The 14,975-nt window shown below is 40.2% G+C and overlaps 1 protein-coding gene across 1 annotated transcript in view; it reads left to right on the plus strand.

Moving 5' to 3' along the window:
* Positions 1 to 549: 549 nt before the first annotated feature.
* The window catches only part of MMS22L (MMS22 like, DNA repair protein), a 99,238-nt gene continuing 84,812 nt past the window's right edge, over positions 550 to 14,975 (plus strand). Inside the window, exons 1-6 of the mRNA XM_062573079.1 lie at positions 550 to 604; positions 3,097 to 3,289; positions 7,561 to 7,686; positions 10,623 to 10,675; positions 14,066 to 14,153; positions 14,246 to 14,423. Of these exons, the coding sequence (XP_062429063.1) occupies positions 550 to 604; positions 3,097 to 3,289; positions 7,561 to 7,686; positions 10,623 to 10,675; positions 14,066 to 14,153; positions 14,246 to 14,423 (693 nt within the window). The remainder of the gene's footprint in view (positions 605 to 3,096; positions 3,290 to 7,560; positions 7,687 to 10,622; positions 10,676 to 14,065; positions 14,154 to 14,245; positions 14,424 to 14,975) is intronic.

Here is a 14,975-nt window from a genome sequence, read left to right on the forward strand (position 1 = left end):
AATCTGCATATGGAAATTAGGGTTATCCTGGGTACAGTTTTATTTAACCATGATGTACTGTTTTTTTAATTAGACAGGAATTTAGAGAAGGAAATGAGGAGTTCTTACATACACAAGAGCAAACGAAGCTTTTTTAATCACAGTAGTTTTCACAGCAAGCTGTAATACCAAGAGCAGAACTTTTTATAGCAACTTTCCTGTTAGAAACAAAAGTTTCATGCACTGCTGTTAATTTACACTGAAAAAGCAAAACTGGAAGAGCATTTTGAAATTAAGCTAACCAAAGGCAATCCAAAATAATGCAATAATTATTGAAAATATCAAGAAGCCACTAGCTGCACAATATATATTTTAAGATAAGTTAGGCCAAGTATAGGTTTTAAGAGTTTCTCCCAGCCCCCTACTCTGACTTTCATAACCAATGAAGAAATTTTAGTAAAGGAAAATAGCAATATCTAGCCTGAATTTGCAATGTGCTAAACTGCTTCCCATGCGTGATGAGAACTGCTGCTCTGGAAATGGGAGCAGTAACTGAGACATGCATGGAGGATGGAGAATGATGAGATGGGCTCATGTTCGTGGCTGCTAAGAAGCACGGGAAGAGGTGAGTTAAGGTGGCAGATGAGGAGGAAAAAAAGCAGGTTGTATTGCAGGGATTTGGACCAGAACCAACCCCCCCCCCCCCCCAGAGATGGTGGGTAACAGAAATACAGGAAAACAGAAGTGGCAATCTGACTTGGGGGATTTACTAGGAGCTGGAAGACAGCAGACTTTGGGCGAAGCGTGGCCAGGAACAACCTGCGGTGGCTGGGCAGGCGAGGGACGCCCAGCGAAGCCGTGACAGCCGAGGGCTTGGAGGCACTGGAGGAGGCCGGGAGTGCTTGATCAACAGCGGGAGAGGCAGTGGGCCAGCAGCAGCGAGCGGCTCCCGGGAAAGGCTGCCTGAATTTATGAGAAAAGTAGGCGAGTTAACAACCACGTTGCAGCCTAACAGGGGGACGGGAGGCAGCACCACGCGGCCACACCGTTAGAGGAGCCTCGGGGGAGGAAGGGGCAGAGATGCAGGGTGAACGGGCGCCAGGCCGGCAGAGCAGGGTTGGCAGGGCCGCGCCAGGGAGCCCCTGTGCCCGGCGGGGGCCCGCGGAGAGAGGGCCGGGAGGCGGTGGGGGCACCGCGGGCCGGGCCGCTGGCGGGCGCGGCCGGGCGGCCGTTGGGGGCGCGCGCGGCGCGGGGCGGGGAAGGGGAGGGGAGAGGCGGGGCGGGGCGGGCAGCGCGCGGCCCCGCGGGCGGCTGTCGGGGCGGGCGGGAAGGGCTGAGGACACCTCCGGCCTCCGGGCCGAGCGCAGCGGGCGGAGGAGGGGAAGGGGCGGCCAATCGGCGCCGCGGCGCCTGCGCAGTGCGGCGGCGGCGGCGGCGCGCGGGACGTACGGAGCAGCGTGCGGGCGCGGAAGGGGAGCGGCGGCTGGCGGTTGGCGGCGGCGGTTGGCGGCGTCCCCGCCGGGACGCAGGTACCGCACGACCCCTGCCCGCCGTGTGCGGGGCTGGCGCCCGCCCCGGGCCCCCGCGGGGGTGGGGGAAGCGGTGGCCTGCGGCAGGGCGGCCCCGCCGTTGTGCTCCTGTGGCTCGCACTAAGGGTCACCTGCTACCAACGCCTTCATTGCCCCCGTTGTGTCGTTTTTAAACAAGGGTTCGGTGCGTTAGGCAATAGCTGCGAGGGGGGTTTCCTGAGCTTGGCTCAGCCCGCTCAGCGGCGATCCTGTCTTACTGCAGTTTTCAAAGTTACGGTTGAGTTTCGGTATTCAAAATCCAGGTCAAAATTGCGCGCCGGAAGCTGCTGAGATGCTAAAGCAAGGCATATTAGCGCAATGGACATGGTTTCAGGGTTTGCTTAAGCATATGCATAAAGTGTAAAAGATGGTGTTTTATATAACATTAAATCTGTCAGGGAAGAGGCCTTCAGGAACTTGTTAATGAATTTAAACTTATACTTCCTCAGTGCTTCCTTTCATTTTGGATGATTTAAATAGCTTAAATTGAATAGACTTTTCTTTGAAACCCATCAGGTCACTGAGCAGCAGACACTGCTTGTGCTGTGCAGCAGGCTACATCACAGGAGTGCAGGAGCTGCAGTGGCATAAAGTTTTGTTTGGTTATTTTTTTGAGTCCATTTTCTAGCCAAGCTGCTGTGTGGTAATTCTCTGGCCACACGGTAAATCAGTTCATATCAGTTCATGCAAGAACAGTACCAAAAGCTGTCAACAATGAAATTGAAAACTTGATTTAGGGTTAGTAGTCTTAATTATACTACTTGCATATTATCGTAGAACTCTGTGGCATCTCTTGCCTAGTTCTATCAGTATGTTGTGTAAAATATTAGTTCAATAGTGCCAAGTGTAGAGTGTATTTCTTTTTGACTCAGTCTTTCTTCTCCTTTGGCTTTATTTCTCTTTTTCAGATTCCTGGAAGTCAGATTTTTACACAGGATTTTATGACTTCAGCTATATCAAAATTAGCTATACAGTGGTTTTCTCAACTTCAATAATTCAGCATTTTGGTGTTGCATAACTGTTACAGGGGATTGTATCTGCTATTTCTTAGAAGGAACCTCAGCTGTAATGTTACCTTAAAGTCATGGACAACTAGGATTCTGCATTTAATGCAGAATGTTGTTTCATGGTAGCTAATGGGGTCAGAGAACAAAATATTCCTGAAATTAGCTCACCCATGTTCTCTTTCATGGCATGGATTCCTACTTCCTCTTTACCTTAATAGTGTTCTGACCCCATAACTAGTCAATTCAGAGAAATAAACCAGCAGAAAACAAACTGTTTTTTACTTTTATAGGGTTAGATTTTTGCTAATTTATTTCCCTGAACAAGTTGTGATGGGGGAAGATAAATTCCAGTGTTGCACAAAGCAGCAGAGGTATGTGGTGAGTGTGGAACCATGTGTGCCTTTTCTTTTTGAAAAGTTTCACACTACAACTAAGCTGATCTATGTTCTCACTTGGGTTGCAGGTTTATAGGGAAATGTAATAATGAAAGATATATTTGTAGAAATACTGAGTTTTATTTATTAATTATTTACATTTTCTAGGACAAGTGAAAACAATGGATGATGACTATATGGCTTCCTATACACCCCCATTCCTTACTGAAAGCCTGGACATGACAATGGAAGTGGAGAATGAGAACTCCAAGCCGTCCTGTTTTTCCTGTGTTTTTGACAACCAAAATGGAGGGAGAAGCTTCTCTTCAGAGTCTTATTTAGCAAGTGGATCTCTTAAGAGGTAGGTTTAAATTGAATTACAAATACAATAGGCATTTATAATGTTCTTTTCACAGATGTCGGGTGTCTCCAAATGCTGACAGGGTCTCCAAATCCATTCTTCCTCGAGTTCTTATGAGCCTCAGTTTAGCTTGGTAATGCACCAAACCAGGAAGGGCAGGTTTGCTTTGGACATTATTCTGAGTCCAGGTCCTAGCTTTGTGAACTTAATCTTTGATGGTGTAAATGATGTGTTACATGCTTATTAGAACTCCTCTAGACAGAACACTTCAAAAATTGCCATGTTAAGTAACAGCATCTAAGACTCCTACCCTTATATTTCTGAGGAGGCTGTAGGACTGCTTTTTGTATCTGTATGATCTCCTGGATGCTGTCTCTTTCTTTCTTTTCCATGTGATAGAAGCATGGCTGCCCTGGCCAGCTTCTCTAGGAGGATTTTCAGTGACTTTATCACTGTATTTCTCAATACTCTTCCTTTGCCATCATTTTGGATTTAAGGTTCAGAAGCCATGTGGATAACAAATAAGTATTTTTTTTGTGAGATTCTAAAATGTTACTTTGGATTAGATAGTGTCTTCTTTTCTGCTTGTGATCCAAGTTTGCCTTTTTCTCATCCTGCGGAGGCTGTCTTGTTTATCTTACTATTGTATTTCTTTCTCTGTTCTCTCTCTCTCTCTCTCTCTCTCTCTCTCTCTCTCTCTCCTTTTTTTTTTTTTTTTTTTTTTTTTTTTTTAACATTTATACCTTCGAACTTTCCTGCTGTGGATTTGGATTTATCTTGCTAGTTCTCATGGTTTTGCATTGTTACTTTGGTTTTAGAACCTTTGGTTCCACAGCCACCTCTCAAACCCCCTCTTATCTGTAATGTTTTGTTGTTTGATCAGAGCCCATTCATTAAGAAGAGTGTTCAGTTAAGGAATAATAGAACCTGTGTCTGCATGAACATATTAGTAGTGGATTCCACACTGGCAAAGAGACACTGCATGACAGAAACAGTTTCATATGAAAGCTCACTCAGGAACTTGCGTATACGCTTCCCAAATCACTACCGTCATGATAGTTATGTTCTTCTGTCCTTTAGTCTAGTCTAGTTGGACTGTAAACTTTTAGAAAAGTTTACATGTGAGGGACTCCTCTGTCTTTGCTACCTGGAATGACAGTGACTGGATATAAATGACTGCAGGCTTCAAACCAGAGCTATGTTTAGGCAGTTACTAAAAGAGAGTTTTAGGTGTTCTGGGATGCCCCTTCTGCTTCTAATTGAGTACTGAATTGATAATAGTACATAGTTCAGGGAGGACATGAATTTGATGTGTAATACAATGCAAACCAAGTGCTTGTCAATACATTTTCTTTATTTTTAAAATAGAGTATCATTTCTTGCCTCTCAATGAACACTACTTTATCTATACTGAAGTATTTTATGAAAGTCAGTAGAAAAATGCTGAAATAATTTGTTTTGGTCTTTGTTTTTATTATAGAATACAACTTAGTGTTTTTTTTTATAAAACAAACTTTTTAAAACACCTTAATGAAACATTTTTATATTTACACAATTAGTATATTCAGAAAGTACACTAGGAAAAATGTGGAAAAAAAACTTGGAATATTTTAACAATCTATAAACTTGCCTGATTTTGTACAGTTTGAGGTAAAGTGTGGATTCTGACTTTCTTTGACTACAGCAAAGGGTAGTTTTGGCCTAGTGTTTAAGTTATAATAATGGAGTCACATTTTGTATCTCTCATCAATTTAGCTGCTTAAAAGTGTGCTTTTATTGATGTACTTTTATCAGTAAATGTTCTGTACAAATATTCTTAAAAATATACAAAAGAACAAAATATGTTCTACAGCTGGCTTTTGGGCATGTGGTATACATTGGAAAGGGTTCCAAACATACATTTCCAGGGAGAATACTAGCTAATGTGGCAGCCTGTCTTGTTAAGGACAAACTTTATGTTCATGCCTCAGATAAAGCATCTTTATCCTTACAAAGTGGCCTAAGATTGTAGCTTGCTAATTTTTTTCTTCTGAAACTTATTGTGCCCTGTAGTGGAACAATATTTTTATACTGTTACAAAATCATAGAATGGTTGAGGTTGGAAGGGACCTCTGGAGATCAGCTAGTCCAACCCCTTCCTTACCAAGCAAGATCACCTAGAACACATTAGATAGGGTTGCATCCAGGCGGGCCTTGGGTATCTCCAGAGAAGGAGACTCCACAGCCTCTCTGGGCAACCTGGTCCAGTGCTCCGTCACTCTAACAGTGAAGAAGTTCCTCCTCATGTTCAGACAGAACTTCCTGTGGTTCAGTTTGTGCCTGTTGCCTCTTGCCCTGTTACCTGGCACTACTGAAAAGAGTTCGGCCCTACCACGTTGACACCCCTGTTTAAAGTATTTGTAGACATTGATAATTTCTCCTCTCAGTCTTCTCTTTGCCAGGCGAAGCAGGCCCAGCTCTTGCAGCCTTTCCTCATAGGAGAGATGCTCCAGCCCTCTGATCATCTTTGTAGCCCTACACTGGACTCTCTCTAGTAGCTCCATGTCTCTCTTGTCCTGGGGAGCCCAGAACTGGACACAGTACTCGAGATGAGGCCTCCCCAGGGCTGAGTAGAGGGGCAGGATCACCTCCCTCGACCTGCTGGCAATGCTCTTCCTAATGTATCCCAGGATACCACTGGCTGGCTCATAGTCAACTTGTCCATCAGTACTCCCACGTCCTTCTCCACAGAGCTACTTTCCAGTAGGTTAACTCCCAGCCTGTATTGGTGCATGGAGTTATTCCTTGTTACGTGCAGGACTCTGCACTTGCCCTTGTTGAATCTCATGAGGTTCCTCTCCACCCAACTCTCCAGCCTGTCTAGATCTCTCTGAATAGCAGCACAGCCCTCTGGTGTATCAGCCAGCCACTCCTCCTAGTCTGATATCATCAGCAAACTTGCTGAGGAGGCACTCCATCCCCTCATCCAGGTCATTGATGAATAAGTTGAACAAGACTAGACCCAGTACTGAGCCCTGGAGCTGATGATGACAATCCTCTAAGCTCTGCCTTTCAGCCAGTTCACAATCTACCTCACTGTCCACTCATCTAACCCACACTTCCTGAGCTTCTCTAGGAGGATGTTATGGGAGACAGTGTCAAAAGCCTTGCTGAAGTCAAGGTACACAACATCCACTGCTCTCTCCTCATCTAGCCAGCCAGTCATTCCATCAGAGAAGGCCATCAGATTGGTTAAGCAGGATCTCCCCTTGGTGAATCCATGCTGACTACCCCTGATCACCCTCTTTTCCTCCATGTGCTTGGATATGACAACCAGAATGAGCTGTTCCATCACCTTTCCAGGGATGGAGGTGAGGCTGACCGGCCTGTAATTTCCGGGTCCTCCTTCTTGCCCTGTTTGAAGACTGGAGTGACACTAGCTTTCTTCCAGTCCTCAGGCACCTCTCCAGTTCTCCAGGACCTTTCAAAGATGATGGAGAGTGGCCTGGCAACAACATCCGCCAGCTCCCTCTGGCAACAGCTGAGGGTGCATCCCATCTGGGCCCATGGATTTGTGGATGTCTAGCCTGCCCAGAAGATCTCTAACCCGATCCTCCTTGACCAAAGGAAAATCCTCCTTTCTCCAGACTTCCTCCTTCATCTTCAGGCTCTGGAATTCTTGAGGGCTGCCCTTAGCAGTGAAGACTGAAGCAAAGAAGACATTCATTAACTCTGCCTTCTCTGTATCCTTTGCCACTAGGGCCCCCGTCCCATTCAGCAGCGGGCCCATGTTTTCCCTGATCTTCGTTTTGCTACCGATGTATTTGAAGAAGCCCTTCTTGTCCTTGACATCTCTTGCCACATTTAATTCCAAATGGGCCTTAGCCTTCCTCGTTGCATCCCTGCATAATCTGACAATGTTCTTATAATCCTCCTAAGTGGCCTGTCCCTTATTCCACATTCTGTATACTTCCTTCTTTTGTCTGAATTTTGCCAGGAGCTCCTTGCTCATCCATGCAGGTCTCCTGCCACCTTTGCTGGACTTCTTTCTCCTTGGGATGCACCACTCTTGAGCTTGGAGGAAGTGATACTTGAATACTACTGTTGAAACTACAAGTTACTGTAAAAGGTATAACAGTTTCTCTTGAGAGCACTGCTGTACCTTGCTATTTATAGGATATATACTGCTGATATATTGATAAAATAGAAATGATACAAAAGTCAGCTGTAGCCACTGTATCCTTAGGCTTATCACTGAAGAATTTGTGAACAGTGCTAACTTTATTTTACAGGATTTTGCTCAGATTAGATCCTTCTCCGAATGACTATGAAGAAGATACCGTGGAAATGTTTGGCTTTCAGTGGGTTACTGAAACAGCATTAGTTGAATCCTGTGTGCTTCTCTTTGGATTACTTAGGTATGATGCCATTAATGTATTTTATGATTAATGCACTTCTGAAGTTGTATACATTTATCTAAAGGACTTAAACTTTTTAAAGTTTCTGATAATAAAATGAAGAAAAGCCATCTAAAAAAGACTATTATTTGTATAATCCTGTGATAAGTAGTGGTTGGAACACATAAAGTCATTGGAGGAAATAAAGTATGCATTGTAAAGTTGTAACATTAAATGTGACTTCCTAGTATGTTTCTAAGCAGTGTAGTCCGTATCTTAGCTGCAGCTAATAAAGATTTATAAATATATTTGCTAAAAAATATTGTGATTAATTTAGAATGCGTAGTAATGTTATTTGTCTGGTTTCAGAGTGTATGAATGAGAATAAATTTTATCAGTTTCCTTAAATGAGATTGTACTATATTTAGAATCTTTGTGTGTGTGTGTGTGTGTGTGTGTGTAAGGGAAACGTAGAAGTTAAAAATCAAATACCGTAAATGTTGGATACAGCATTTTCTTCAGTGTTTGGATTAGGATAGCTTCAGCAATCTCTTCAGATACAGTTACTCAGTGTTTGACTAATTCAATGCAGATGTTTAATCTGGTCAATGCAAATACACAGATCAGTGATAATCCTCTTTGCTACTGATAATCCTCAGGATGTACAGCAGCACATACAGAGGGTGGTTGGAAAAGGGGCTTTTGTACGATAGACAAATGTATGTGATATATTCCATCATTCTTTTGATTGTAGTGGATTCTTCCATTCCTTGATGGTGTGGCCAAGGGCATAGTGTGAAATGTCTTTAATTGGATCCAGCTATTGAAATATGATGGTGTAAATGACAGAAGGTGTTTTAAAAACCAACATTATTTGATTTTGCTTGTTAAAGCAAAACTTGACTTCACTGTAGGTTGTCTTTCTTTCCTTGATAGTGAGAGAGATAGGAGGATAACTCAGATAAAAGAAGCACTATATCCCTTTCGGGATTCTGTCTGATCTATTTATTAACAAAAATTGACCACCTTGGGCAATCAGACAGCAATGTAATTGATCTTTGGAATAAAATCTGTTTTTCTTCGTAGAAATAAATTCGTTCTGTAGTTATCATCTAACTGTAATAAAGACAAATATAGGACATAATACATTTTATTATGTTTTTTGAGTATTCAAACTGTACACGTTGCAAAAACTTTTAAGAAAAAACTGCTGAACTGGTAGAAATGATAGATTTCAACTAAGTACTTGCGTGTGAGAGTTGGTTGCTAAGCGGTCTTTTGGTGTGACAAGTCCCTTTACAAAGATATTATTTCTTTCAGTTCGTTTGTTTAGTCATAAAGTGGAACACTTTCATTTATAGACCAGTTGGTAGATGAAAGTAGGAAAGCTTGTTTCTCCAGGGTAGAAATCATGTGTAAAAGTGCAAGTTATAGGAATTCCTTGAGGACAAGGGGATTGGAAACAGTTAAGTCTTTAAACTACAGATAGCATCTCTATTTAAATGCATGCTTGTGGAAACTTCATCTATAAATATACTTTCTTTCTTAGATGTCCTCAATATTAAAGGTGGTTATGTAATATTTCATAAATATTTTAGTAGCAATATAATGACACCAGTGCATTTTAAAAAAAATGAGTAACTGCTCAGTAAACAGAACTCCTAACTAACTTCTTTACTGAGATTGAAAATATGTCAGTTAAAATTGAATAAAAATTATGTAGCTGTTTACCTGAGTATGTTAAGACAATGTATTTTTTTTAGTAAACAGAGGTACCAGTTTAACATTGAGATGGTATTTATTTGTAAGTCAAATAATTTAATGATTAATAATCAGTGAGGATCAATCTTTGAGGTACAAATGCAAAATGAAATTAAAAATCACTTATTTAACTCAGGACATCTTTGTCATGCTCCGCATGCCTGCTTTGTGTTTTTATTTTATCAGCCCACTGCATTGTCTTCTGCTATTCAGCAAATTAAAAAAAAAGGGGGGGGGGGAAGAAGAAAAAGATTTAAGTTTGTTGCTCCTTTCTGACTCACTCTCTCTGATTTTCAGCATCAACAGCCCCCGTACATAAAGTCATCTAGTTTCAGACTTCCTTTCTACACAGTTGGAATGGTTGAAAAATTCATTCAGAAATTCAGCATTGAGAAAAGCTAAATATCTGAAAGTAGTCCTAAGTGGATTTTATCGAAGAAAGAAAAAGCTGAAGGAGATAGTTTTAATGTGTGCTTGCCCTATAATGTAAAGGTTACAGTCTGAGGTTTTTTGATTCCTGTGGATGTCTTCATAATTTTTACAAGTGTGTGAGGGGGTTTAATGTATGTGTATGAACAACTGATCTGGATGGGGGCCTAGCATCCTATTTTGAATCTTGCAGTAGTGTGTGCTTAGACTGTATAAGAAACAAGGCAGATAGCTCCTTCCTTAATTTATGTAGCATTTCATAATTGGAGCTTAGAAAGGTGGGCAGTCTTTTCTTTTAAAGTCTTTGTCGTGTGCAATTGAACTTTTTATGTGTTCAGTTTAGTGTCTTGTTACCTCTCTGGAGATTATACTTGATGACCATTTGAAAATTAGTTTCTGCAAAATATGGCTGAATACTTAGCTGTGTTACAGCTTTTCTTAATTTTCATTTGTAGTGGCAGCGAGCAGCAAATTCCTTAAAAAAAAGGTATCTCTCCTCTGCATTTTTTTTTTTACCCATTTTAGTGTCTGGCTAATTTCATCATTGTTTAATGTTTTGGAAACAAGCAAAAATGCTGTCCAGTATTATTGCTTCACACTGGATGTGTCTGTAGCCTTCTTCAAATGCTCTCTTGCAAGTTACATTTCTGTAAGCTTTCTCAGCAGATGTGTTCCTTGCTTTGTATTTCTCTTTAAAACCTTATTAAAATGTTGTTAAATACTTTGTATTTATATAAATAACAAACCTTTATATTCTTTCTAATTAGGCAACGAATACACAGATTGGAAAACCTAGTACAGATGAGTTCATCTGATTTCAGTAAGTTTAACACATTTCACTTTACACGGAATAGATATCTGACTACATTTTCATTATAGAAGTATAATATTACACTAGTACTTCATTTCTTGAGTGAGGGCTTGTGCAGTACCCCACAGAACAACATATAATCTGCATGAACCTGCAATAGATGTGCTAATGTATGCAACCAGTTGATGTAAATTAGTGTGAAAATAGATACCTGACCACACTAAATGGAAGTGTTATGAGTCAGTTTGGAACTTGATCTTCCTGTGTAGTAAATGCACAGGTCAAAATCCTGGCTTTATTGACCTCAGAAGGGAATTCTGCGTTAGTTTGACTTAAACTGAGAAAAGATGTCTCCTGTAAGGCAGGATTTGGCAAGCCTATTTACTAATTTAATTAAAAATGGAAAGTTACATGAAAACTCCCAATAACTATTTTAGTTGTAAAAGTAGTTGGTTAGGACTCTTTCCCTACCACCACCACCACAGTGTTCTCTTGGTTTACATTTAAGCAAGTTAGTTATGTTTGATTATTTCAGAAGTTATTTACAGGCTTCATTTATCTTTGCAGCAGGATCGATGAAATGGGAGCACTACAAAACAGTTTGTTTGAATTAAATGGTAGGGCATGAGAAGCAGTATGTTTCTGGAGGATTATTGCAGCCTTGGGCTTATTGTGAGTTTGAAGGCTGCATTACTTAGCAAGTTTAGAAGTTCAGTAATTACTCAGATATATACTGTCTATAGTATCTTCTTCTTATAAATAAATTGGTAGTGTTCTAAGTACAAGTGAATATTCTTACATCTTTTTATTATTAATTTGTTTTGATACTGTCATGCTGTACCATTTATATTGTTGTTATGAACTTAACCAGTAAGATTTTCATATGCTTTTGTTGATTGATTGTATCTTAAAAATACAGCTTTAGCTGAAATTTAATACTTAAATGGAATAACCTTATTTTAAATTACATTTGAACATTGATACTGTAGCTGGACATCAAGTAACTGTTCTGTAGTTCTTTTTTCCTTACATTTAGGCATCTGCCTGGTTCAAGTAATCTGGTAAACTAACAATAGTATAAACGTTGTACAGAAAAATGTCAAAAAATATGGAAATATAGACACTTCTCCATGTTCAGTTCTTCATTACTGATTCCGTAATAATCATATCTGGTCTAATTGTATAGCAGGAGTTTGGATTCTGCTGATAATAATACTATTGGTTTCTGCTAGATTATAAGTTCAAACTATTTGAACTTAGTTTTGAAATAAATTTTGCATGCAGCTTTAACCATATAGAACCATAGAACCATAGAATGGTAAGGTTGGAAGGGACCTCTGGAGATCATCTAGTCCAACCCTCAGCATAGCCCCGTATGGGGATTGAACCCATGACCTTGGCATTAGCAGCACCACACTCTAGCCAACTGAACTAAACCATATCTGAGCTTTAGTAACTTTAGTTTACTACAAAAAATAATTGTTTTATACAACAGCCTATTTTAAAATGCCTTTAATGATATAATAAGCACGAGATTTTTTTCTGGTGAAGCACTACTTTAACTCTGTAGCCGCAAGCAGGGATTAATACTTGAAGGTGCATGTGAAACAGGCACAGAACTGATATAAATGTTTGCCAGACTCTGAGATAATCCCAGGGAAATGTGATGTGTAAATGCTATGTGCGTTTGCTCCTGGACCAAATCATGAGAAGTGAAGGTTGAATAAGAACAGTCTATCTTGCTGAAAAAGACATACGGAACAGAGTAGAGTCCTCTTCAGGAAGCGTTCCTGCATTCCAAGGCCCCGTTTCGGACCTACGAGATGTTAATTTTATGCTTGGCAGCAGACTACCTTTTGACTTAGAGCAAATCACTGATGCATCTGTGCCCAGTTCCCCATTTGTAGAAGCAAGGTGGTAGTAGTAGAGGTGTAGTACAAATGTTAAAAATGATCAGACATTGTTAATATTAGGTGTTATTGATATCTTAGATAAATAGGCTATTGTTGCAGTTTAAAATCAAGTTTGGTTTTTAGCTCAGTGCATCTTCGTTTTGCATATTCTTTTAAGTATATGTTTATATAGATATCAATATCATACATTTTGTTTAATTTCTTATCAATCTTAAGGAACTTTGGAGGTTTGCTACAGCGATCTGTTTAATGTGAAGGCCATATTGTGCTCATTCAATGAATATTGTGGCACAGAAGATTGTGAGATAGATTTAGATGCACTTATTTGTGAAATCTGTAGCAAGTGGCATACATGGACTTGAAAGTTACCTTGGGGTGGAAAGGGGAAACAAAAGGAGAGAAAGTAAGAAAAGGAAAGGGAAAACTTTCCTCAGTGGACAGCTGGGAAGAAAAGCAATACAGTGCTTTCTACAGAAATAGTTCTTTGCCATGCTTTTCCCCTAGTACTATACAGTTTTCATTGGGACCTACTCAAATTCCCATTTTTTTTTCCTATTTATGATGCTCTTAGCAATGACCGGCACATGCTTAATCGGGTACAAGTGTTGTACGCTGACTGCTAAGTTTTTGTGTGTCTATATTACTGAGTAACAATTAATGGGTGTTAAATAACCACTGTCTACTTTTTATGCACTAAGTTTTGTTTTCCTCTAATATAAACTAAAATCAATCAGATAAGGTGTAGCAAAAATGTGTGAAGAGGGAAATAAGGAGTGATTCTCAGGCAACTGCTTACCGTAAAACTTGCCTTAACAATGGTGTTTGGGCTTGCAGGTGCAAGGTGACGCCATGAGAACAACAGCAGGAAGCAAAAAGGGAAAGGAAACATACTACTTTGGGGATGCTTTGGGTAGAGACAGTCACAATAACTAGATGAATGGATACACAGCTGCAAGCAAAAAGCAGGCTACTGAATTGCAAATAGAGGGCTCTTAGCATTATACAGCTTAAGGCACCTAAGGCTCTGTACAACAATGCAGTGCTTCCCAGGAAGAGATGTTACAAGTGTACTTCCAAATAAGTCCATCTACTTAAGGGTTTGCCCAAGACAAAAGGATGCTGAGAAATTGCTTCATATTGTTGTCTTTTCTAAAGACTTATAGGAAATGGACAGGGAGCAGGGTAGTAGGGCTGAATGGTTTGTTCTAGTAATGATTGCTTACCTCTGCCATCTTTCCTGAGGGATTGAATGCCTTCTCTTCCTTCCATATCTCGATATATGCCTTTGATGATAAGATAAAGAATTATGGATCCCCCTGGCAAGATGAGTTTTGGAAGTGAGTTGTTGCCACAAGAACAATTCATCTGGGATGCACCTCCCTCCACCCCCAAGCCTGGCTTAGGGAAAGAGGGTGTCTTCATTTGATTCATGAGTCACAGTTTGGGAAAATATGCTTTAAGCTATTCATCTTCTCTTTTACTTCAGGTCAAGCTGCAAACTTGCACTCTGAAGCAGAGAGCATCAGGTGTCAGTGTATTGAATTTTTGCATTATGTGAAAATTTTCATCTTCAGGTGAGACTTGCACACAGTTTACTAACTTATTTATGTACTGAGCCTTGTCTAGCTGCTTTTTACATGTTTTCTGATTGTGTATCTCTGTTCAGGTATCTGGAACCTCCTAGAGCAGAAAATGATGGGATGTGCCACCCATATGAAGAACTAGAAGCCCAACTGCCATCATTGTTGGTGGAGGAGCTTCATACTTTGACTCTACAAATTGGTCACCTTTCTGAACTACCTAGTAGTATTCTGGCAGCATTTACTATTCAACATCAGGCAAAGGTTGATAGCTGTTGTAGTTTTAAATTTGTTTGTGTAACAGTATGTGTTTAACTTGAAAAATTACGGTTGAATAAGAATTAACATTTCTTCAGAAATGAAGATGAATTTATGCTTTTTTTTTTTTTTTCTCTTTTTAAACTTAAGTGCCGTCTCGTTCTTCAAACACAACTGAAGAGTTCTTAATATACTAGTTCGTTATTTCTTTGTTACGCTTTATTCCTTTTGGAATTCCTTCTGTAGTATGCAAATGATGATAACAATTACAGGTAAATAAGTAGGCTTGAATTAGCATAACATGTTACAGATTTCTCAGTGGTGGTCCTTGATAATGGTTAGAATTTCTGACCTTCCCAATAGAAGGGGCCCTTTTTATAACTATTTTATAAAATGTGTTTCGAAATAGGAAAAAATCATGCATATAACAAAGAAAACTGCAGGCATGGAAAAGGGTCCTGCTACATTTGAGCGTGCAGTAAACACCCCTAAGATTTATGCATATATATATAATAACTAATGCCCAAATCTCTTAAAAAGAAAAGGAGAAATTTCAAT

This window comes from Rhea pennata, chromosome 3 (assembly GCF_028389875.1).
Source record: "Rhea pennata isolate bPtePen1 chromosome 3, bPtePen1.pri, whole genome shotgun sequence".
NCBI lineage: Eukaryota > Metazoa > Chordata > Aves > Rheiformes > Rheidae > Rhea > Rhea pennata.